Source organism: Muscardinus avellanarius (genome assembly GCF_963383645.1).
Source record: "Muscardinus avellanarius genome assembly, chromosome: 6".
Lineage (NCBI taxonomy): Eukaryota > Metazoa > Chordata > Mammalia > Rodentia > Gliridae > Muscardinus > Muscardinus avellanarius.
Window position 1 is genome coordinate 27,684,253 of NC_137791.1, and position 24,728 is coordinate 27,708,980.

The 24,728-nt window shown below is 37.6% G+C and overlaps 2 protein-coding genes across 2 annotated transcripts in view; one reads left to right on the plus strand and one right to left on the minus strand.

The window, feature by feature from the left end:
• Nucleotides 1–15,193, plus strand: part of GUCY1B1 (guanylate cyclase 1 soluble subunit beta 1) — a gene marked incomplete at its 3' end in the record, with an annotated part of 54,274 nt that extends 39,081 nt beyond the window's left edge. Inside the window, exons 8-13 of the mRNA XM_080697159.1 lie at nucleotides 1,790–1,987; nucleotides 7,799–8,156; nucleotides 9,190–9,330; nucleotides 10,032–10,186; nucleotides 10,515–10,641; nucleotides 15,059–15,193. Coding sequence (XP_080553285.1) covers nucleotides 1,790–1,987; nucleotides 7,799–8,156; nucleotides 9,190–9,330; nucleotides 10,032–10,186; nucleotides 10,515–10,641; nucleotides 15,059–15,193 — 1,114 coding nt within the window. The remainder of the gene's footprint in view (nucleotides 1–1,789; nucleotides 1,988–7,798; nucleotides 8,157–9,189; nucleotides 9,331–10,031; nucleotides 10,187–10,514; nucleotides 10,642–15,058) is intronic.
• Nucleotides 15,194–24,237: 9,044 nt separating this feature from the next.
• The window catches only part of LOC308264000 (acid-sensing ion channel 5-like), a gene marked incomplete at both ends in the record, with an annotated part of 105,250 nt that continues 104,759 nt past the window's right edge, over nucleotides 24,238–24,728 (minus strand). Inside the window, one exon of the mRNA XM_080697160.1 lies at nucleotides 24,238–24,428. Within this exon, the coding sequence (XP_080553286.1) occupies nucleotides 24,238–24,428 (191 nt within the window). The remainder of the gene's footprint in view (nucleotides 24,429–24,728) is intronic.

The window sequence follows — 24,728 nt, forward strand, 5'->3', positions numbered from 1 at the left end:
CCTCCTAGCTATACACCCTGCCCTATTTTTTATTCTTTATTTTGAAACAGGCTCTCACTAAGTTGTGGAGGGCCTCACTAAGTAACTGAGGCTGTCCATGAACTGCGATCCTCCGGTCTCAGCCTCCCAAATGCTGGGACTACAAGCATGCATCACTATGCCCAGCTAAAATATGTTGTTTATAAAAATAATCAAAGTAAGAAAAAATATCCTTTGGTGTAGTTCTGACTGAGGAAAACATTTTACTAAAAGATGTGTGGGAATGAAAAAATGAAAAATATATCTAAAATTTCTTTGGAATAATAGAAAAAATAAGCATGAGACTTCTTATTAGGTGAATTTTTGTGTACTTATAAATTCATACAACCAAAAGACGTGTCTTAAATACATTTGAGAAGGCACATTTTGGTGGACTAATGGCTAAAATTTAAATCCTACCATGATATCTTTTTGTTTAAAGATATTTTGTTAAGACTTCTGAAAAATCTAATTAACTTTGTAACAATCTCCATAAAAATAAAAATCTCCATATATATGTGTGTGTATATATATATATAAATATATAATTTTTTTTTGCGGTACTGGGGATGGAACCCAGGGTCAGTATGCTTCTGAGCTACACCCCAGCCCTATTTTTTATTCTTTATTTTGAAACAGAATCTCACTGAGTTGCAAAGGGCCTCACTAAGTAGCTGAGGCTGTCCATGAACTGTGATCCTCCTGACTCAGCCTTTCAAATGCTGGGATTGCAAGCATGCACCACCACCATTCCTGGTTCTCTTAATATTTTAATTATAGTATTAAAGATTGCATATTTATTAATCAATTATATTTTAATTAATCAAATATTATTTAGTTAAATATAATGATATGTTACATTTTTATAGAATTACTTTCTTCCTGAGAAATATGTCATGAAAATAAAAGAGACAATTAAGAAATAAAAAAGTTTTTGTGTTAATAAATTACACTGATATTATAGTATCTCAACTTGTATCAGTAGGTGTTTTCTCTCTGCCTCTTCCCAGGTTGAGCTTCAATAGCACAACGCTTTCCAACACTCTCCATTTCTCATGGAGAGAAATGTTCCAGAAGTAGAAAATTTTGAGTGTATCTATCGGTTGCCATATGCAGTTGTTAAAAAATGACTTAAGTTACAAAGATTGCATAGAATTCAACAAGGTCAAATAATGACTTGAAAAATGAAAAAAAAATAGTCAATGAAAATAAGAAGAAGAACTAAGAGCCAAAAATAAGAATAGCACAAAAATACATGCCAAAAAGTCTTTTAAGTACATAAAAAACATGTTGAATATGGTTCATAAATCTAGTAAACTTTTAAACATTGCTTCCAAATGGGAAAAGCCACCAGTTACAGATTCATAGACTTCATAAGGGAAAAATATGCTACATCCTCAAAGGAAACATCATTACTACTCTAAGAGAGTGAAAGCGAGTTTTGTCCTCCTCCTTTTAAAAGAAAGAATTTGATAAAATAATAAATAACACCTTGTATTAAATTCCTGAGCAAATCTCATAGGGTAGTTTTCTACTTTGACTGTGGCTCCAAAAAGCACAACTTGAGAAAAATGTCTCTCCATTGTACTGATTTTTGATAGATTCTTAACTATCTCAGCGAATAAAGTCGTATTATTAATTCAATTCATCATCTTGTTCCTCACCCGACCTTTGAAGTGGAGGAGTTGTCAGGATTCTCTGACAGTAATCAGGGCTGGTCTTGTCATGGGGATGAGCTGGGAGTGATTGTGCCGCGTCCCTCTGTTGACAGCGTGATGAACCTGGATGATCTGACGAGGAGAGGTCTGTATCTGAGTGACATCCCTCTGCACGATGCCACGCGCGACCTTGTGCTTTTGGGAGAACAATTCAGGGAGGAATACAAACTGACACAAGAACTGGAAATCCTCACAGACAGGCTGCAGCTCACACTAAGAGCCCTGGAAGATGAAAAGAAGAAGACAGACACGTAAGACTGTGGTTAAAGGGGGCCATTTTTATTCATCATGCGATGCAACTGCATTTATGATTGATCACTAACTTTTACAGACTGAAAAGGAATAGGACCTCTTGCATATCAAGGATAGTCAGTGATTATCTTCTACTTTGCTCTTGTTTATTTATTTGGTGCTGAGGATTGAAGCCAAGGCCTCATACTTAGTGTACATTTGATTACCCACTGAGATCTATCCCCACACTATTTTGCTTTTAAAATAAAAATATGAGTCAAGCATGGTGGTGCATATTTGTAATTCCAGTATTTAGAAGGCTGAGACAGGAGAATCCGAGTGTGTGGACAGCCTCAGCTACTCATTGAGGCCCTCAGTTGCTTAGTGAGACACTGTTTCAAAATAAAGAATAAAAGTAGGGCTGGGGATGTATCTCAGAGATAGAATGCCCCCGGTTCAATCCCCATTATCACCCAAAAAAGAAAATATGCATAAAAAAGTCTGCCCATCTGGGTTGGACCTGGTGGTGCGTGCTTGTAATCCCAGTATTTAGGAGGTTGAGACGAAAATTGCAGATTCAAGAACAGTGTCAGCAAATACCGAGATTCTCATTAACCTAACAAGACCCTGTTTTAAAATAAAAATAAAAATCTGAGCATGGTGGCACATGCTTTAGTTCCAGTACTTGAGAGGCTGAGACAGGAGGATCCAAGATCGCGACCAGCCTCGGCTACTTAGTGAGACCCTCCCCAACAAAGTGAGAGCCTGAATAAAGAATAGGGACAGCTTGGGGCGTAGCTTGTAGTTAGAATGTCCCTGGATTCAATCTCCAGTACCACAATAAAAGAAAATAACGTAAAATAAAATAAGCACAAAAAATACAATAGGGCTGGGGGTATAGCTCAGAGGTAGAATATTTCCTGGGTTCAATATCCAGTTCCACAAAGAAAAAGCAAGGAGGGAGAGAGGGAGGGAGGGAGGGAGGGAGGGAGGGAGGGAGGAAGGAAGGAAGGAAGGTCTACCAGTCTTAATATATCTCTCTAAGAGATATGAGAATAATTCAAATGCACAACTAAAGTCTAATTCTTCATTCTTATAGCAGTTGTGCACTGATCATCTTCTTGTACCAGGAACTGAATAGATGCTGAGGTCACACTGAATGTGATTAAAATTAATCATTATATTTAAAATACTTATTTTCTCGGACTCTGAATTATTTAGTTCTCAAGAAATATGAGTCTGACAGTTTATAATAACTCTAAGATTAATAATTATATCTGCTATGCATACATTAGCAAACATATCAAAATAGTAATCATTTTTATGAAAGGTAAGTAAGTTATGAAATATGGGGCTATTGCTGTGCACGGTAGTATTTTATTTTGCAGCAATTTATTAAAGTCAATGCACATCACGAATGCTACATTGTCCTACTTCCATGGATTAATTAAAAACTGTAAATTCCTCATGTTCAAAAGAGCTTTTAACCAAGTTCTTCTTTGCTTGTTTGTTTTGATTATATATAGGAAGATATATTGTTGAAGAATTAAGCCAATTTGTCTTGCTTCACATACAAACTATTTCATCTATTTGAACACTCAGAAGAGTGGTGACGGCATCACTTTCTATCCTTCTCCAGTACTGTGGAATAGATGCCTGTGGGATGATGCTGTGCACACAAGGAATCAGACCACTTAACTCTATTAATAGCAAGGATAAAATAGATAATATCACTGTAAAAGCCTATCTTAAACATACCTTGTAATTGCGTTAGTGTGTGTGTGTGTGTGTGTGTGTGTGTGTGTGTGTGTTGGTGAGCCATTCTACCTCTAGGCTATACCCCCAGCCCTTTTAATTTTTTATTTGCTTTTTTATTTTTTATTTTTTGCTGGTCTGGGAATGGAACCCAGAGACACTTGACCTTCAAGCTACACACCCTGCCCTATTTTATATTCTTTATTTTTAATTTTTTAATTTTTTTGAAGATTCAAAAAAGTTTATTAAGAAGATAAAAATACAGAAAATAGTTACAGCACCATGTCAAAATGGCATGAGGGGGGAGAGGGTGCCCCGAGCCCACTCACCACTCCCCCTATATTCTTTATTTTGAAACAGGGTCTCACTGAGATGCAGAGGGCCTCACTAAGTAGCTGAGGCTGTCCGCGAACCGTGATCCTCCAGTCTCAGCCTCCTGAATGCTGGGATTACAAGCGTGCGCCACCACGCCCGGCCCCTTTTTAATTTTTATTCTGAATTAGGGTTTTGCTAAGTTGCTGAGTCTGATCTCAAACCTGTTACCCTCATGTCTCAGCCTCCCAGGTACTGGTATTACGGGCTTCACCACCACACCTGGCCACACCACACACTTCTTAATTCACCTGTCCTGGCCTTTGCATAATGAAGCTGAAAGCAGCCTCTAGTATTTTTAAGACCACGTTACTTCTTTCATGCTTCTAAGAGGCACAAAATTCAATCTGTCTACATATTTTGTAGATTTGCAAAAGCATATAGGGCAGGCAGTTCCAAGTCTTCAGCTGCTTGAAAAACAACTGAAAGTATATGTTTTATTGATAGTGGTATGACTTTATCTATAAAAAATTTATGCTTTTTATGGAGATTATAAGACGATACTTATGACTAAGGTTCAGAGCCTTATGGGTTTGTGAGTAAGTTCCTTATATTATAAAATCACCTAGATATTTTTTAATGTCTTATGGTTCATTATTTGCTATTATCTTTTGTAACTATGTTCTCTCTTCACCACTATACCAAGTATCTTAGATAATCAACTTAAAAATGGAGAACATTTATTTAGGGTGATGGTTCCAGAGACTTTGGTCAATGTATTTTGGCCTTCTTGCTGCAGGCCTTTGTTGGGACAGTACATCATGGTAGGAGTGTGCAGCAGAGGAGGCTGCTCAGCTCATGGCAGTTGGAAGTCTAGAAAGAGAAAGGAAGAGACCAATACCCCAATGTTCCCTTCAGAGGCACACCCCTAGTGACCTAACTTCCTCCCACTAAGCACCACCTCCTACAGGGTCCAGTGCATCACAGGCTGGGGACCAAGACTTTAACCCATAGGACTTTGGGGGACATTTCAGGACCAAACAATAACAATATTATTACTGTGAATATTATAAGAATGCACACTTTAAATTATGAAAATCCCCATATCTTCTGTATTTAGTATTAAAAAAGCTCTTCATTCACTTTTCCACTAAATTGTCAGTTAAGCAGGGTAATTGTTCCTCATATTAGATCTAGAGCACAAGATTGCGGGATCTGGGGATTGTAAAAGAGGCTTGCACCTAGTGTGAGTAGTTGATACCTACGCACCTCAAACAATTACTTCCTTTTGATTTCCCAGGGTGTTTTAGACTTTCTGAAACTCTCTCCTATTTAGAGATATCGTACTTCAAGAATCCTTACATTGCTAAATATGGTAGTACATGCCTGTAATCCTAGTACTTGAGAGGCTGAGACAGGAGGATCCTAGGTTTAAGGCCAGCCTCAGCAATTTAGCAAGGCTATCAGCAATTAACAAGACCCTGTTTCCAAATAAAAAATAAAAAGAGCCAGGGGTATAGCTCAAAGGTAGAGTTTCCCTGGGTTCAATCCCCAGCACCACATAAAAAAACTCAGTATATTATTTTTCTGATTTTTAGAATTATGTTTTTATCAATATTGGGGTTTCAAGGTGATTTCATTTGTAAATCATTTACTTTTAGTTTTCTTTATACCTAAGTAGTTCTACTTTGTTCTCATTTGCTATTCAAGTATAGCTTTAAGATTTTATATATTTTTTATTGGTTCACTAGTTTCACATCATAATATGGATCATATTGACAATGGCATACATTCACACCGCACTTGATACCTCCCCCCTGCTTCCCCTCCACTTCCCACATTGAGTGTCCCAGCTAACCATGCTACATTCACACTTACATATATGTGAGTTTAGCTCCTCTATTAATCAACTTCAGCCTTCTTCCTTCCCTGCTTTTCCTTTCTAGCTTTGCTGATGTTTCCCTTCTATTATCTGGAGTCCCTCTGGTATCCTTAACATTCCCTATCTTGGGCATATTAGAGAAAAGTCCCTTCTCTTTCTGTGTTTGGCTGATCTCAACATAATGACATAAACAAATGCTGGCAGGGATGTGGGGAAAGAGGAACTCTTTTACACAGTTTGTGGGAGTGCAAACTAGGTCACCTGCTATGGAGATCGATGTTCCCTTAGAACACTGGGAACGGACCCACGATATGATCCTACTATGCCATTCCTGGGTATCTTTTCAAAGGGGTTGAAATCAGAGAACTACAGTGAAATATGCATACCCATGTTCATAGCAGCACAATTTGTAATAGCGAAAATATCAAACCAACCTCGGTCTCCATCAATAGATGAATGGATTGCAAAATTACGGGAAACACACTCAACGGACTTCTACTCAGCAGTAAAAATCATGTCATTCGCAAGAAGATGGAAAGACCTGGAGAACATTATATTTTTATTTTTTAATATTGTGTTGGTGCATTATCTCACATCCTAATGTGGTTCACAAAAATATTCTCTGGTTAGAAGTTAAAAATGAAAGACTGAAGAACTTCCACTATAGCTGGAATAAACATTGAGAGTGCAGCTCTACTCTGCATATTCACTCTTTGTCTTTAGGAAAGAAACAGAGGAGGACACCTCATTTATTCCTGATTCTTCCTGTTAAGAGCCCGTAGGTCCCGCTCTTCTAAATCTTGTAGCTCTCCTCCTGCTCCTCTCCTGAGCCTGGCCCTCAGTGCCATCCTAGTACTTTCAGTACTGATGATTGAAATAAACTAATATTTTTATTAGTGAATTGCAATTCTACATTGCAGTGAGTTTCAGCTGATAAAAACATACATGCACACAGACTGTGATGTGTTTGCTTCCATATCCACCCCTCAGTCCCCTCACCCAGTGCCTGTTAGCAGGACCAGCAGTAACACAGTCACATATTGCCAAACCCTGACTTGAACTGTCTCCTTCCTCAGTCCTCCTTTCCCCCTCCTCTTCTCCCTCCCCCATTTCACTCCCACTATTCTACTGTCTCCCTGTACATTTATCTAAAGTCCCTTTTATTCTCTGTTTTCTCTCTAACTTCCACATATAGGAGAAACATGCAATCCTTGGCTTTCTGAGACTAGCTGATCTTAGCATAAAGTTCTCCACTTTGACATAATTTTGTTCTTCATTATGACTGAGTAGAATTCCACTGTGGGTATATACCATAGTTTCTTTATGATTCATCTGTTAATGAATACTTGGATTGGTTTCATAATTTGGCTGTGTGAATGCTCCTGATATAAACGTGGGTATATTATATACGACTATAGTATTCTAACTTGTAATTCTTGAAAGATATGGAGGAGTGGTAGCTGGGTCATGTAATGGTTTTATTCCTAGTCTTTTGAAGATCCCCCATACTGACTTATCTCTATACTAATCTCAATGAGACTCCAAAACCATGCTTCATTTAATGTTACTTTATAAAAATTGCAGTAGATGGCCCATTCCTGAGAGGTGAACATCTTTCTGGTGCTGTCCTAGCCAGACTAGTGTTTTCAGTGCTAACTTTTGTGTGTTTCATAGCAGCGGGATCAGGATATGGGTCAGCGAATGAAAACTTTGATTTTTCTATTGCTGGTGCTCTGTTCTGCCTGCTTGTTCAGCTTATTTCGATTTGATTTGAACAGTCGGATTTGGGAACATAGGTGATTAGAATTAACAAATGATTTATATGTTCTTTATGTCCCTGTCTTTGCTTATACATATAGCTAATTCATTATGCTAATTTTAGAGGGCTTCTTCATCAAAATCCAGTGCAAATGGCACCAATGCTTGATGAAAGGGTCAGCAGAGGAACTAAAGGTATTCCCCAAATTTTTCACAATGGCTTTTTCCTGACCCCGATGAACAGATTGCTGTATTCTGTCCTTCCTCCATCTGTCGCCAATGAGCTGAGACATAAGCGACCAGTGCCTGCCAAAAGGTATGACAATGTGACCATCCTCTTCAGTGGCATCGTGGGCTTCAATGCTTTCTGCAGCAAGCATGCATCTGGAGAAGGGGCCATGAAGATTGTAAACCTTCTCAACGACCTCTACACCAGATTTGACACACTGACAGATTCCCGGAAAAATCCATTTGTTTATAAGGCAAGTCTTCATTAGATCCTGTCATGGTGCTGTGAAAAATCTTGAGTTTCTGAGCTTCCCCTCCAGAAGGACAGCTCTCGCTGTCTGGCTATAGATGGAACTTTGCTATAGTAACTTCATGTATTCACTTTACCATTTTCTTAAATTCCCACCTCTTTTTATAAAACTCTTCTTTCCTTGTAAGCCTAACTGAATGTTTCAAGGAGTATATGCTGCCCTGGTTGAAGTGAAATGCTCAGCAGCTTATTTATACTTAGTCAAACAAATCTGTGCAGGTTGTTTATCACGTTTGGTGTAAACATAGCATTTGATTTAGTGCTCTGCAAAAGACATTTTTACTGAATTATACAAGTGATTTGCACCGCAAAGAAGTCATGAAGTTTGAGAAGGGTCCTGGGCACTTAGGGTTGCTTTTAAATAACTTTGACTTGAAGATAAACATTTATAAGACATTTCTGTCCTTTTTTTCAAATGGAAACAAATATATTGGGAAAATGAAGTCAGTGGAATATTGCTTCATAAAGGCAAGAATGTTAACTAAACCATCTGCAGGCATCTGGGGTTATAGAAGTTCACATGGACTTTTTTTTTTTTTTTGTAATTTTCTGAGACACAAATGAAAACTTTTGAGTATATCATAAAAATAAATTGTTGGTGACCATGATAAATTATTCCAGGTAAACTCTAGGTAGTGGTTCCTGTGCACTGAGGCCATCACAATTTTAAAGAGAAATTAAGTAATAAATTATATAACTGAATTATAAGGGGACTTCAGTTGAGAAACTAATTCCTACTAAAGGAAAAATAACTATGTGTTTACACTTCCTCATAATCAAACACCCCAAATACCAAAGATGTCAATTCCAAATAATTACAAGATATCTTGTTGGAGTTGAATGTATTAGAATTTTAAGACAATAAAAAGGACAAAAGTTTAATATTGCTGATAAACTTTGGGGAGCATATTCTAATTAGAGTAAGACACAAAAGAGTCATTTTCATGCTAAGGAATGAACATGTAAATATGTGACAGGTGGAGACTGTAGGGGACAAGTACATGACGGTGAGCGGCTTGCCGGAGCCCTGTGCCCACCATGCCAGGTCCATTTGCCACCTGGCCTTGGACATGATGCAGATCGCTGGCCAGGTTCAAGTAGATGGTGAATCTGTTCAGGTGAGTAGACAAAAGATACATACTATTGGTAAGAGACCTTTGAGGATAACTGATTCATATTTTTGTCCAGAAAAAATCATTAATATGTACAAGGAAGGACACTTTACAATTAAGACCTCAGTATATTTTTGAGCCCATTGTATTATATTCTTTCATAAAAATGAGAAAATGCCTTCTTATCTGAAATGATGTAGTCTGTCCCATGTACTGAAAATCGTGAGAGTGATCCCAAGCCTCTTGTCTTTTCTGGCCTATTTTTAAAAATCTTTTCCCACCGGGCGTGGTGGCACACACTTGTAATCCCCGCGCTTGGGAGGCAGAGATAGGAGGATCGTGCAGGTTCGAAGGCAGCTGCGCGCGCTGGCTTAGGAGACCCTGTTTCCAAATAAAAATGTAAAAATAGGTCTGGGAGTGTAGCCCGGAGGTAGAAGGGCTTCCAGGAACCCCAGTACCACCAAAAAAAAAAAAAAAAATCTTTTCCCAATTCACATTTTTAAAAATTTTAAGACTTCAAATGATGCTCCTGGGACATAATGTTTCTGTTGGGAAACAGGATTAGGTGAAGGTATTTGAAGTTGCCTGTTACATGCTCAGAGTTCTTAAAGAAAATTTGTCTGACTTTATGAGATGATTTTACATTGTTGTTTAACATAAAGTCAGTTAACGGTCAAAGTTGCTGAACACAGCATTGGTCTCTACAGATAACCATAGGGATACACACTGGGGAAGTGGTGACAGGTGTCATCGGACAGCGGATGCCTCGATACTGTCTCTTTGGAAATACCGTCAACCTCACAAGCAGAACAGAAACCACAGGAGAAAAGGGAAAAATCAATGTTTCTGAATATACCTACAGGTAAGGGAAAATATTTTGGTATTTCCTGACTTTGAGAGAACACGCACCTTGCATGTGATTTTCCTACTTATTTTTTTAAAAGGGTTATGACCTTCTCTACCTCCCTCCACAAGTAGGATTATTTTTCCTTTGGGAAGATGGTCTCATAGTTCAAATTTAAATCTTTCACACCATCCTACTGATTTCAAGATGATCCTCATTACTAAAACTTTAAGTGCCATCATTTACAACTTTAAGATGCATTTTGCTGTCTCCACTTCTAGCTTGGATACATGTCAACATGCAAACGTGGACACTTCTCACCCCCTTCTCTGTCCCTGTCTTTTAGGTGTCTTATGTCTCCAGAAAACTCAGATCCACAATTCCATTTGGAGCACAGAGGTCCAGTGTCCATGAAGGGCAAAAAAGAACCCATGCAAGTTTGGTTCTTATCCAGAAAAAATACAGGAACGGAGGTATGACTAATCAGAGTGTAATTTTATTTTTTAAGACAGCGTGTAAAATGGGGAGTTTAATCATGACCACCCAAAATATATTTCATGTGAAAAGAATCCTTGCCTACAGAAATTAACTCTTAAGTAAAACAGCGGAAATAACTGAAACATTAATAAGCCGGTCAGAACAATAAATAGCTTGCAAGGGATACTTCACAGTTGCCGGCTTTTGTCCTGATAACATTGACTCCAAATGGCTGTGTTTTTGCTCTTTCTCTGTAATCTAGCTCCATCAGGATGAGAGATCCCCCCGCCCAGGTCCCCTCTCCTCTCCCTGAGCTAGTTCAGAGCTCACCATCAGGACTAAATTAAAGTCTATCAATTATTGGGAGTTTCCCAACTATGATGCTTAAGAACCTTGTAAGGCCCACAGTATCTTCCTGTGATGTGTTTTGGGATATTTTGGAATCCAACTCATTTGTGATTTTTTTTTCCCCCAGAGAGATAAATGATATGTAATTTGCCAGATTTCTTATAGTCCAGCTTTAGGTTCTCACAAGCACCATGGTTGTGCTCCAGCCAGAACCCTTGAACTCCAGAACACCAACACATCAATGCTGGAATCATGGTGCCCACAATGGGGCTGTGCTCATGAAGGTCGTGCCCAGCCTTTACCTTCAAGATGTCCCAGCTAGGCAAACATGGCATTGCATTCCCTTGTTGGTGTTTTTGTTCTTCAGAGGAAATGGGACTTCTTAATCATATTTCTTTTTATGTGTTATGATCCCTAAAATGTGCTTTTCCAGAGTATATCACATCTTAAATGGAATGGAATTCCAAGTTTTTAATATTTCTTTTCTTTTTTATACTTTCATTGGTCCATAATAATTACACTTTTTTTGTGGTACTGGGGATGGATCCCAGGGGCGTTCTACTCTAAGCTACACCCCAGCCCCATTTTTATTCTTTATTTTTGACGCAGAGTATCACTAAGTTGCAGAGGACCTCACTAAGTAGCTGAGGCTAGCTGAGAACCCCGATCCACCTGTCTTAGCCTCCTGAGTGCTGGGACTGCAAGTGTGCACCACCACGCCCGCTATAATTACACATCTTAGTGAGATTCATCATTAGTAGTCTGTGAAATTGCAAATCAAAACTACACTGATAGTTGGGCAGGGTGGCACGCACTTGTAATCCCAGCATTTGGGAGGCTGAAACAATAGGATTGTGGTTCGCGGACAGCCTCAGCTACTACTTAGTGAGGCCCTTTGCAACTCAGTGAGACTCTGTTTCAAAATAATAATAAAATATAAGACTGGGGCTGTAGCTGCGAGGTAGAATAACCTTGGGTTCCATCCCCAGTACAGAAAAACACACAAAAAAACTAAAACACTATACTGAGACTCCATCTACCTCATTAGAATGGCAGTCATCAAGAATACAAAAATAATAATATCTATCATAGATGTGGGGAAATAAAGACTCTCATACAATGTTGGCAGGATTGGAAATTAGGGCGAACACCATGGAGATCTGTATGGAGGTTCTTCAAAAGATTATGAGTAGAACTGCCATATGACCCAGTTATACCATTCCTTGACATCTTTCCAAAATAAAGGCAGAATATTTATTTTTCTTTCAACTGTTTTTACTTTATTTATCTGTGAAGTTGACCTGCTTTTGGACATTCTTCTGATGAACCAAAATATATCTCAAGTGTTGGTCCTAAAAATAATTTTACCCCAAATTGTGGTGAGGGTGACTTCTAGCAACTGCTGATTTGAATATGAGCATCCTTTCAGAGAAAGAGAGAAGTATATTTAAGGGATGCTGCAAGATTTATTATCACTGAAAGTTAATACTAAATCTCTTCAACTTTTTTAAGGAAACTTACCAGGACGAGAACTGAATCTCAGATGGTGGGATGAAAAGAACTGTAGATTAGATTCCTGTTATTTCCTGACCCTCAAGCCAGGGAGCGGTTCATCCCTGCAGACACAGATTGTGGATACAGATTGTGTTCATGTCTCCTGATCATCCTATGTGGTTCTCCTCTGTATATCTCTCACTACCTATTATCCAACTCTAGCTCTACTTTTGATTATTTTTAAGGTTTTAGTATATTATCTAAAGTGTAGCTTTTGATGTGGATGATGTGAGTTTCATGTGTCTTAAAATTTACTGTGAGCATTACCTAAGCTGGTGATCTTCAAGTAGTAGGCACCCAATAAATATTTGTTGGATTTAATGAAAGAAAAATGAACAGTATTTGGCCGTGTATATATATCACGGCTTACCAAATCTGTTGAATGTTCCATATATATGTATATGTATATTTTAATGACTATAATATAAAGCAAAGTTTATATCATGTTGGTGTATATCATTATAGAAATCATTTTCTAAAGGAGTGAATTCTAAGTTTTAGGAAAAAGCTGTTTATTTTTTAGACTTCCAAAGTAAGAATTAATATACCATGCTAAGAAGAGAGTGACTATTTTGAAGTATGCTAAATTCCTTTTGGAAATATAGAATACACATTTTTGTTATTAAAGTGTTTGTTTATTCGAATCACATGGCAATTATAACTCCTCTAAAATGCTACCATTTCTATTGTACCCCTTTTACTAAATTTCCTTAGCCACTTGCAGCTGTTATAAAAGCTACATTGTTCCACATTGATCTATTACTTTAGCTTGGGCTGAAAGTTAGTGAATCTAACCATATCAGTAATAAAGCTGGAATACACTGCTGGGGCCCTGCTGTTAGAGCCCTTCTTGGCCCTTCATGCCCAGGAGTAGCCTTCCTCTTCTTAGCTTAGAAGAATATGTTTTTGATCCAGGGTATATCATGTTCAGAAAAGTTAGTTTAATTTCAACCTAGAATGCATTCCTATTGGAATAATTGGCCTGTTGTTCTTAATGTCTGGTAATTTATTAATATCAATCTTTATAAAAATATTGCAACTACTTTATGTAAAAATATGTCTTTAAATTTAGTGTTTCATATCAGCACATAATATATATATATATAAATGTTCCAATGTGTAAAAGAATCTGTAATAAATTATTTCTTCCACTTGTCTCTAGAAAGCTTTTATTTCAATAAATGATACTAACACCATCATTTGTAATATTAATATCATTTTGCAGAGATATTTTATAATTTTGCTGATTATAAACTTAAATTCTGATTTATTCTTGTTATAGTGTATGTGTGTGTGTGTGTGTGTGTGTGTGTGCACGTGTGTGTGTATCAAACCAAGGGCTCATACATGCTAAGCAAACACTCTACCACCAGATTATGTTATATATCTTTAATGGCTTATCTTATAAATATTCTTGAATTCTGTTATTCTTTAGTGCCAATAAATTGAAAGAAAAAAAGACTAGACACGAAAGGAATACACCAGTAAATTATGGAATGGTGTCAGCTTACTTGAAAACCTCACAGACTTTTAGGGATGACAGACATTATACAAATAATTAAAACATTCAATATTCAAAATAACGATCAAGTATACTGAAGATAAAGAAAAAAATCTTAAGGGACTAAATAACTAGAGAGAAGATGAGTGAGGCAGGATAATTATCCTGCCTGTGTTTTAAGGGAAACTCAGGAGGACTGCAAAACAATAGAGCTTTCCAAAATCCAGCCTATATTAATTGAGTGTATATTTTCTGAGCACTTACTTGCAGCTGGCACAGTTGTAGACAGTTGAGGTAAGCTATACTCTGGGATCTAGAGGGCCCCCCAAAGTCCATGTGGCAACAGCTCAGCCTATTACCTTGTGGAGGGAAATTAGATCATGGAGTGTGTATTTCTGCAAAGATATGGGACCCCAGCCCCTTCCCCTCTCTTTGGTTTCCTGATGGCCATGAGATGAACGGACTTTCTCTGTCATGTCTCCCGCCACAAGGTACTGCGCTGCTAAAGTTCTTGGGAAAAATAAACCTTTTTCCTTATCAAGTTGACTATTTCAAACACTGCTAGTACAGAGTGTATTGACGAACAAAGCATCACTCTCTTTTAAGAAGTGATATGGCCATTTTGACTTCCTATTTTTTTTCTTAGCATCTACTTGATCCTGTCTACACTCTCCTACTTCAGGATTCCTCAGCCCTAACCTGGACAGTTGCCGAACCTTCTTTATACACCTTCTGTATTTCCCCTCTTCATTCCACAAGGCTCAAATGCTGCCAGAATGGTCTTTCACAAATTCAAACCCTCTTCTGTTCAAAGTCACTTAATTGCTCTTCATTGCTGTACTGCTTAGCAAAGATGAAAAAAATACTTAAGTTCTAATAGCCTGTTTTGCACTTATTACCTTTATACTTTGTTCTGCTTAGAAGTGCTGTGCCCATGACACAGCATGACAGGCTCTTATTTCTCTTTAACACTTAATAGCCTTTCACTGAAAATTTCCCAACTCGCCTAGGCAAGCTTAGATCCCGCACACTTGGAATGGTTAGCCCATGATCTGACTCCTGCTTTGGCTGTAAGTGTCCTCAGGCTTTCTTCCCTAGATAATTCCTCGGGCCAGTCACAAAATCGACACTTGGTAAATATTTGATCAGTGAAGGAATGGTGCATCATTTTAGAGTAGGGAGACTAAAACCTAGATTAGAAGGAAATGAAGGATGATGAATGAGATGGGACCAAAAAAGAGACTTTAATGTGCCACTATGAAACTTGTGCTTGAAGGAAACAGGCTCTTATTGTCAAAAGGGCTGATTTTTTTTTCTATTTCTATGCTTATTTATGTATGTATGTATTTATTTATGTATTTATTTATTCGTTGCAGTACTAGGGTGGAACCCAGGGACATTCTACCTCTGAGCTCCACCGCCAGTCCTATTTTGTATTCTTTATTTTGAAACAGGGTCGCACTAAGTTGCAGAGGGTCTCACTAAGTAGCTGAGCCTGGCCACAGACCGCGATCCTCCTGTCTTAGCCTTCCAGATCCTGTGATTTTAAGTTTGCACCACCACACCTGGCTCTGTTTCTGTGCTTTTTGAAAATATGTTTTTGTTGGTGTATTAAAGCCTCACATCATAATGTACATTATGTGACAGTGACACAGGCACACAGCACTTGGTGCCCCTCCCTGCTCTCTCCCTCTCTCCCTTTTCCCATACAGAGTACTGGGATTGACATTGGTATTTTCACAAAAGTACACATAGCCAAGGGCAATAATTCTTTCACTAATCTCCACTCTTTTCCCTCCCCTTTCCCTAGACCATTTCCCTGGTTCCACTGAGGTTTCTCCTCCATTATAGTACATCAATTACTCCCTGGCCTCTACATATTAGAGAAAACATATGACCCTTCACTTTCTGTGACTGTCTGATTTTAACATAACATTCTTAAGGTCATTCCATTTTCCTACCAATGACATAATTTTGTTCTTTATAGCTGAGCAGAATCCTATTGTGTAGATATTCCATAATTTTGTAATCCATTCATCTGTTGATGAACACCAAGGTTGTTTCCATGATTTGACTATTGTGAATTGTACTGCTATGAACATGTATATGCACATTTACTATAGTTCTCTGGTTTAAGAGGCCTTTTATTTATTTATTTATTTATTTATTTATTTTATTTTATTTATTTATTTATTTTTTTTTTTGGTGGTACTGGGGTTCCTGGAAGCCCTTCTACCTCCGGGCTACACTCCCAGACCTATTTTTACATTTTTATTTGGAAACAGGGTCTCCTAAACCAGCGCGCGCGGCTGGCTTTGAACCTGCGCGATCCTCCTGTCTCTGCCTCCCAAGCGTGGGGATTACAAGCATGCGCCACCACGCCCGGCATAAGAGGCCTTTTAAATGGGGGAAAAATGGAGCAAAGGTGGATTTAAGGGGATGTTTTTAGTGTGTATGTGTGTGTGTGTTTTACTGCAAATTGAAATTAGGGACATTTTACCTCTGAGCTACACCCCTAGCCCTTTATATATGTATATTTTAACATACATATATACTTTATATATGTATATTTTAATTTCAGAACACAGTATCACTAAGTTGCTGAGGACTTTGCTAAGTTGCTGAGGCTGGCCTTGAACCTGCAATCCTCCTGTCTCAGCCTCCCAAGTACGGGGATCACAGGTGTGTGTGTGTGTACCACCACGCGAGGCAAAGGGGCTGTTTGTCCTTTGTGAATCAGTCTACTTGAAGGTGAAGAAAGAGCAGGTGGACAATTGAGGAATGATCCAAGCTCAGAATTAAAAATGCATGAGAAGTTGTGTGCTAAAGGAGACGAGGAAACGATAAGGGCCCAAAACAGGGTGGATGCCTTGGTTAGTGGGTAGACAGCTGTACCATTAAACAGAGTGGAGGTTATAGATAGGCGAATGAGTTGATGGAAAAAGTAGGAAGAACAGTAGACCTGGGTGTGAAATTCTTGGGAATACATTTATAAAATTTTTGTGTGTGTGTCTAGGTGGCATCGATGTGTGTAGAGAGAACAATTGTGTCAACCTGAGTTTCCAAATAGTCACAAACCCTATAACTTTATTAAAGTCAATCTTTCTGTAATGTGCCTCTATTACTGTAAAAAACGGGTTATAAAAACTGCTTACCAAGGCTGTTGGATGATCTGATTAATATGTTAAGAAATCAGGGGAATTGGGACTCTTGCTTCCCATTTAGGCAATAGTACAAAAGTTAGATGTTAGAAAAGTAATCTAAGAAGTGCAATTTGGAAACATATTGTTAAAGCTAAATCACAGACCATATGGGTCATGAGAAAACAAGAGCCTCAAAAGACAAACAAAAAACAGTAAACACATTTTTACTTTACCAAGTCTTCAAATAAATACAATAAAAATCTCCCCAAATTAAAATTGAATGTGATAGATGATAGTAATTTATCATTTTTCTTAATTAAAATATATGGTTTTGACTTATAATTGTGTATACACACATATATTAGAACTAAATACATACTTTATTTTTTAAATCTATGACCGATGCATTAAATGCTCTGTCATTGAAGGAGGAAAATAATTTATTGCCCAATTTTCTCAGTATTTCATTTTTGTCTCCTTTAATAATGGTTTGTAGAACTGCTAGAGGGCAGCAGAGAGTGCTATTGGAAATAAAATCCCAGGAGATGGGGCGGGGGCAACCAAGGGTTCTTTCATAATGAGGTTCACTGTCTTGCCTATCAGCTGTCATTACTTGTGTGCAACCTTGAATTAACTGCTACTCTCCTGTAGTTTCAATGAAATGTCATAAAAATTACTGTTCCCACTATGATGTTTATTTGTGTTGCATCAGATCTATTCACACACATCTTGTGCAAAAACTGCAACCAACATTTCCTGCTGATTCTGTAGAAAGTTGTATAAATTTACTAAAACAATAAATTTATAATAGAAATGATAGTTTTGTATAGTATTATTTCAAGCAAACTATGCTGTAGCTAGTTTATGTTAAAAGCTATCATATAAAAATAAAAAATTGCTTGGCGTGGTGGCGAACACTTGTATTCCCAGCATTCAGGAGGCTGAGACCGGAGGATCACGGTTCGTGGACAGCCTCAGCTACTTAGTGAGGTCCTCTGCAACTCAGTGGGACCCTGTTTCAAAAATAAAGAATAAAAATTTGGGCAGGGGATGTAGCTTGGAGGTCAAATGCCTCTGGGTTCCACCCCCAGACCCGCAAAAATTTTAATTAATTAAATTAAAAATAAATTTAAAATACTATTTATTATAAGAACAAAATTAAAACAGCCCTTATTTTACATTAATACAACATATTTATGGTTGTTCATTACTTCTATCATATTGAAAAGGAAAAGTATAGCAAAATATGAACATCAACAACACACTGGATGGAGATTCAAGGGTTGAATTCAGTGCTAGCCAGCGCTAAGTCATTTAACTTAGCATTTGTTATTCTGTTCAAGACAATATCTATAGTTAACTCATGCTTCAGAATCTCATCATTTCTGTGCTAAAAATGCCAGGGCGCTTGTGCTATGACTTTGGTTTGGTTCTTCTGGAAATAAAATCTTAAATTTGTTTATTTGTTTATTAATAAGGGGATTGAATCCAGAAGCATTCTACCTCTGAGGTACATCTCAACCCTTTATTATTATTTATTATTATTTTAAACTTTGAAACAGATTGTGGCTAAGTTTCTGAGGGTCTTTCTAAATTGTTGAGGCTAGCTTCAAATCTATAAGCTTTCTGTCTCACATTGCTAATTACTAGGTGAGTACTACCATGCTTGGAAAAATCTTGCTTTGACTGTACTAACATTAGCAGTCTAGGAGGATTGACCTGATCAACTGAGGGCTTTAAAAGCTTGTTTCTATGAAATAAACAATTTGAGATACAAATCTGGTGAGAATTTTTGAGCCAAATTAAAATCACGACGATAAGATGCAGATTAGCATGACTTTTAATGTATATCTGTTAAAAATGTACCCTATGGGTAGGGTGGTGGACCATGCCTGTTATCCCAGTACTAGCTGGGCTGAGAAAGGAGGATCCCAGGTTCAAGGATAGCCTCAGCAACATAGCAAAACTTTAAGTAATCTACTGATACCCTTGTTCAAAATAAAAGTAGACAGGGCAGGGGATGTAGCCCAGAGGTAAAATGTCCCTGGGTTCAATCCTCAGTGACACACACACACACACACACACACACACACACACACACACAAACACCCCTTGTATTCTATGATATTGATATAAATATATTATCAAATTCTTTAACATCAAGTTGTGTTTTTGATTACTTAAAAGGAGGGGAGAGATAAGCTACCTCATCACTGCCTTCTAGTCTACATGGTGTCTATGCTGCAGTCAGTCTCAAATGGGCTCAATACCCATATCTCACAGTCACACTTCTCAATGGATTAATACATCTTAAAAATTAAAGATGGCAAGTGTCAGTGAGTGGAGCATGTCTTTAGGTTGAGTAGTGTCATTATTATGGTTAATGAAACGTATTGTTTGTTTTGTGAAGTACCTACCCGTTTTAGATCACTGGCGGGAAAGAATCCTATGAAAGCAAAGCACTAGTTTATCAATCACTTATTCCAAAGGCCTATAAATGCTTTCTCTTTGGTCGTTTTCTGCATTACAAGAATGCACATCAATAGCATCCATATGTACCCATTAATAAAACAATATCATAAAGTTCTGGACAACCACACAACTAACACTGATACTATAATTTCATATAGTTTACAGTGAAGTAGTGTAAGTTACATAACTGAAAAGAATTTCTTTATGTGAAAATCATTACATTGAGCGTAGGCAACCAGCAACTGGTCATTCTTCTGCTCTGAGAGATTGGATATTGAATGGAAGTTGTGGCCTATTGAAAGGATCTATCCTGGATCTATCTGAGAGGAGGCTAGAGCAATGCTTGGATAACATACAAGTCTACGGAGACTTGTGGAATTCAAGTTCAAGTTGTGGCCAAAACAAAGGCCTAATGACTTGTCAAAGGAAGCCAGTAACCTGCCAAAGTAGTGGAGGTGGGAAAGATTTTGGAACTTAGACTGCCAGTTATTGTTTCAAGTTACAAGTTTGTGTGGGCAGGGACTGCTTCAGATCATATCCTTTCAATGATTTTATGTTTTCTGCTGTAAATATGTAGCAGGGTATTATAGGGTGGCTATCACTCCTTGGTGCATTAGTATAACTATTTTTTTCCAAATCACATTATTTTGTCTGTCTAGAAAACTCTGTGGATAGTTTTTATTAGCATATTTCAATAAAAAATAAAAGATACAAACCAGCATCATATGTGAAATGTGAAGTTTTACATTTAAGCTCTCTAGTAGCTTAATGTGAGAAAAACAGAGAGAAACGAGCGAAACTAATTTTGATCATATATTTTATTTAGTTTAATATAACCAAAATGCCATTTCCACATGTAATCTATTTAAAATTGTTAGTCCGATTTTTAAAAATATTTGTTTTGTCCTAAGTTGAGTAAGTATCCACATTTGTGGCACATCTAAATCCAGAGCAGACACATGAAGTCCCAGGGCCACATGAAGCTGTGGCCATCATGCAGCAGAGCTAGTGTTTAGCTCTTCCAGAAGAAATTAAATCATCTTCAATATTTGGTCTTTTTATTTCTTTTTTTGCCAGCAAAATGAATCAACTTGTTATTTATAAAAACAAAAGAAGACAAGTAGCTGAAGAGTTGAGAGAGAAAGCAATCACTGGATAAAGTAAAAAAGTACATGCACATTTTACTTTTTACTTTGATTTATAATATGTAGTTCTGAATAGACCTATGATTTTGAACTTTAATGCCCTATGTACTACAACATAATATAGATGGTGGTAAGACAAGTAATAGAATAGGTGCTATAGGGGGTTTAAGAAAAATATTTTAAGCAAAGAAAATTGGACCCTTTTATAAATTGCTAATTTTAGCCACTTAATATTTTGTGATGATAAGAGATCTTATACTTTCACCTCACAATTCTTTTGCAAATTTTTAATGGGGAGCAATTATAAAGTACTAAATGGCACCTATTATCTTTTGACAAAGTTCAGGCTCTTTGTAAAGATCTGCTTCATCATTCAATTACCACCCACATTATATTTCTTCTTTTCATTTGTATTCCTGTTAAAGGTTGTTCTTTCTCTGTCAACCCAACCTACTCTTTCTGTACTTGACAGAAGGAATATCACCCGTATTAACTGAAAGAGAATTAGACAAAAGATGAATATCAGAAGCTTTGCACAGTTGTGTACAGACAAAGAATTTTTACTTGGCTATTGTTCAACACAATGTCCCAGAGCTACAGGAACCTTTCAGACTTGAGGCAGAGAAAACATCCCTCCCCCAGACCACCTGCCCTACTCAGCACTTCCCATTGCTCCCTTGTTACTGTTTCATAAATGTTTGAGATTCAAAACTCATTTAGTACAGGGAATTATATTTCTTTTTTTCATGTGTGTGTGTGTGGTACTGGGGATGAAACCCAGGGGCATTCTATCTCCGAGCTACATCCCCAGCCCTATTATTTTTATTCATTTTATTTTGAAATAGCATCTCACTGAGTTGCAAAGGGTCTCACTAAGTAGTAGCTGAGGGTGTCCTCAAATCACAATCCTACTGTCTCAGCTACCCAAGTGCTGGGATTACAAGCGTGAGCCTCCACACCCAGCGCCATTGTATTTCTTAACATTTAAAGACCCTTTATAAAGAGTTTAATAAAAAGAATAGTGCTGACTGGCCACCATAGTGCATGCTTATCACCTTACTATTTGAGAAACTGAAACAGGAGGATCACAGGTTTGAGGCTAGCCTCAGCAATTTAGTGAGATTCTTAGCAATTTAATAAAACTCTACTTCAAAATGAAAGAAAGAAAGAAAAAAAAAAAAAAAAGGCCTGGCAGGATGGCATACGCTTGGAATTCCTGAGCTTGGGAGGCTGAGAAAGGAGGATCTCATCTCACAGGTTCGAAGCCAGCCTTAGCTACTTAGTGAGGCTCTCAACAACTTAGTGAGACCCTGTTTCCAAATAAAATATAAAAAATATATCTAGGAGAATAACCCAGAGGTATAAAAGCCCCTAGGTTCCACCCCCAGTACCACAAAAAAAAAAAAAAATGAAAGAAAGAAAGAAAGCAAGAGAGAAAGAGAGAAAGAAAGAAAAGAGAAAAAAAGAGGCTGGGACTATAGTTCAGAGGTAGAATGACCCTGGTATTAATTTTAATTCCCAGCACCAAGAATAAAATAAAAATAGTGTTAGCACTATAATAAAAATTATACAACTCTTGCTTTTTTTTTTTTTTGAGGGTCTATGGATGGAACCCAGGGGCATTTGACCTCTGAGCTACTCCCTCTGCCCTAATTTTTATTCCTTTTTTTTTTTGAAACAGTGTCTCATTGACTTGTGAAGAGCCTCACTAAGTAGCTGAGGCTGTCCACGAACCGCAATCCTCTGGTCTCAGCCTCCCGAATGCTGGGATTACAAGCATGCACCACTACGCCCAGCTTATACGGCTCTTCTTAACATGCCTATTTCTTTAAATATTACAGTGCATTGTAGCTGATAATCAATTAATAGGCAAGAGAAATTTGAGATGCATGGTAATCAGAATCCCTGCTGCCCACCAGGCTCTCAAGGAAACCTATACCAGTGGGATAGTGATCAGGGAGAGAGACCAAGCTCACAGCACACACCTACGTCCAGCATGGTTTAGAATATTCTGTACAAGTTGAGTCCTTTTGGAAACCTACTGCATAGAAACTCTCATGATCCACTCCATTTACCCATGAGGAAATTAAAGCACTTGGATCTAAGGTAATTTGCCAAAATCCAATACCAGATATTATAGTCTAGGCGTCTAACCCATATTCTCTGATGCCCGTTTAATCAGAAGTAAGCAAGCCCCAGGGAATGTCTGGCAGGTGTTCTAAAATTAGATGATGGTGTTTCAGGTAACAAAGTTCTAGTGAGGCAAGAAGATGTGGCAGGTGGTTTTGCTCTAGATTTTATATGACTAGCACTGAGAACAGGATTTAGAGCCTGTATGGGCCTTGCCTTCAATTTGCATAGCAAATGGATTCCATACAGGGACGTAGGGATAGCCCTGTCCCTCCTAGGAGCCCTGTGCTTCCTTACACTCCAAGCTGCCATTACTGTCAACTCTAGTTCATTTTATGCACTCACAAAGCCAATATGGGCTTTATCATTCTTGGTTTATAGTCTTCAGTAGTTCAATTTGACCTTTCACTCAAGTTTAATTGTTCACATTAAGGGAGGAGCTTCCGAGTTCCCCCCTGTGATTCTAGCACATTAGAAAACATTCCTGGGCCCTTCTCAAAAGAAGAAATATAACTACCCAATGGGTACATCAAAAAAATGTTCAATATCATTAGCAACTAGGGAAATGCAAATCAGAACAAAACTGAGAGGCTGCGGGTGTAGCTCAGTGGTGAAGTGTGTGTCTGGCATGCATGAAACCCTAGATCCAATCCCCAGCACCACAAGCAAAAACAAAACAAAACAAAAGCGCTGAGATTTTATCTAAATCCAGTTAGAATAGTAATCAAGAATATATGTCATATCAAACATTGGGGAAGAGGTGAAGAAATAGGAACTCATTCTCTTGGTGGGATTGTAAATTAGTCCAATCACTATGGAGATCATTGTGGAGGTTTCTCAGAAAACTAGGAAAAGGACCTCATATGACCCATCAACACCACTATTTTCTAAAAGAAAGTTAGAATAGTATAATGATACATGTATACTGTGTTTATAGCAGCACAATTCACAACAGTAGAATTATGAAACCAATCCATGTGTCTGTCAGAGAAGAATGGATGAAGAAAATGGAATTTTATTTCACCATAAAGAAAAATAAAATTGTGTCATTTGCAGGAAAACAGATAGAACTAGAGACTATTATGGTAAGATCAGCTGGTCTCAGAAAGCCAAGGCTCCTATGCTTTTCTCATATGTGGAAGCTAGAAAGAAAACAGGAAGCATAAGATATAAAGAAATAGATATCTTCAATGACTTTTATTGAACTCCCAACTTGATAACATAAAGTTACATAATGAATTAGCCATGATAAATCTGAAGGTACTGTGAATAGAAAAACGAAGACTTTTATCCTGACTATCAACACTCTTCTACCCTATATTTAGTTCCTGGATGATTCTGAGCTGCAGAAGCCCGCTGGGTCATCTCAGGTATCTTCAGCAAAAAGAAAATGCATAGCCAGTAGAAATTGGTGAATATGTACTCAATGATTTCTATAATTGTAATCATACTGGCTCCACAAAACAGGCCCAGCTGACCACCAACATCTGCTGTAATAAAAATGAAATATAGAAACTGTAAGTGACCTTTCATATAATGAAAATTAAAAATTACTAGAAGTTAAATTATTTGAAGTTAGTTAACCGTAACTCATATTATATGAAGGTAGGTTCATTGTATTATTTTAAAATTTGGTACAAATATAAAGTAATAGCAATTAATAATATTTGACAATCATATTTATAAAAATCATTCCAAAAATGAAAGAGAGAAAGTAAATGTAAAATTTGTTTTCAAAATTCTAACTCAGGCCGGGCGTGGTGGCGCACGCTTGTAATCCCGGTGCTTGG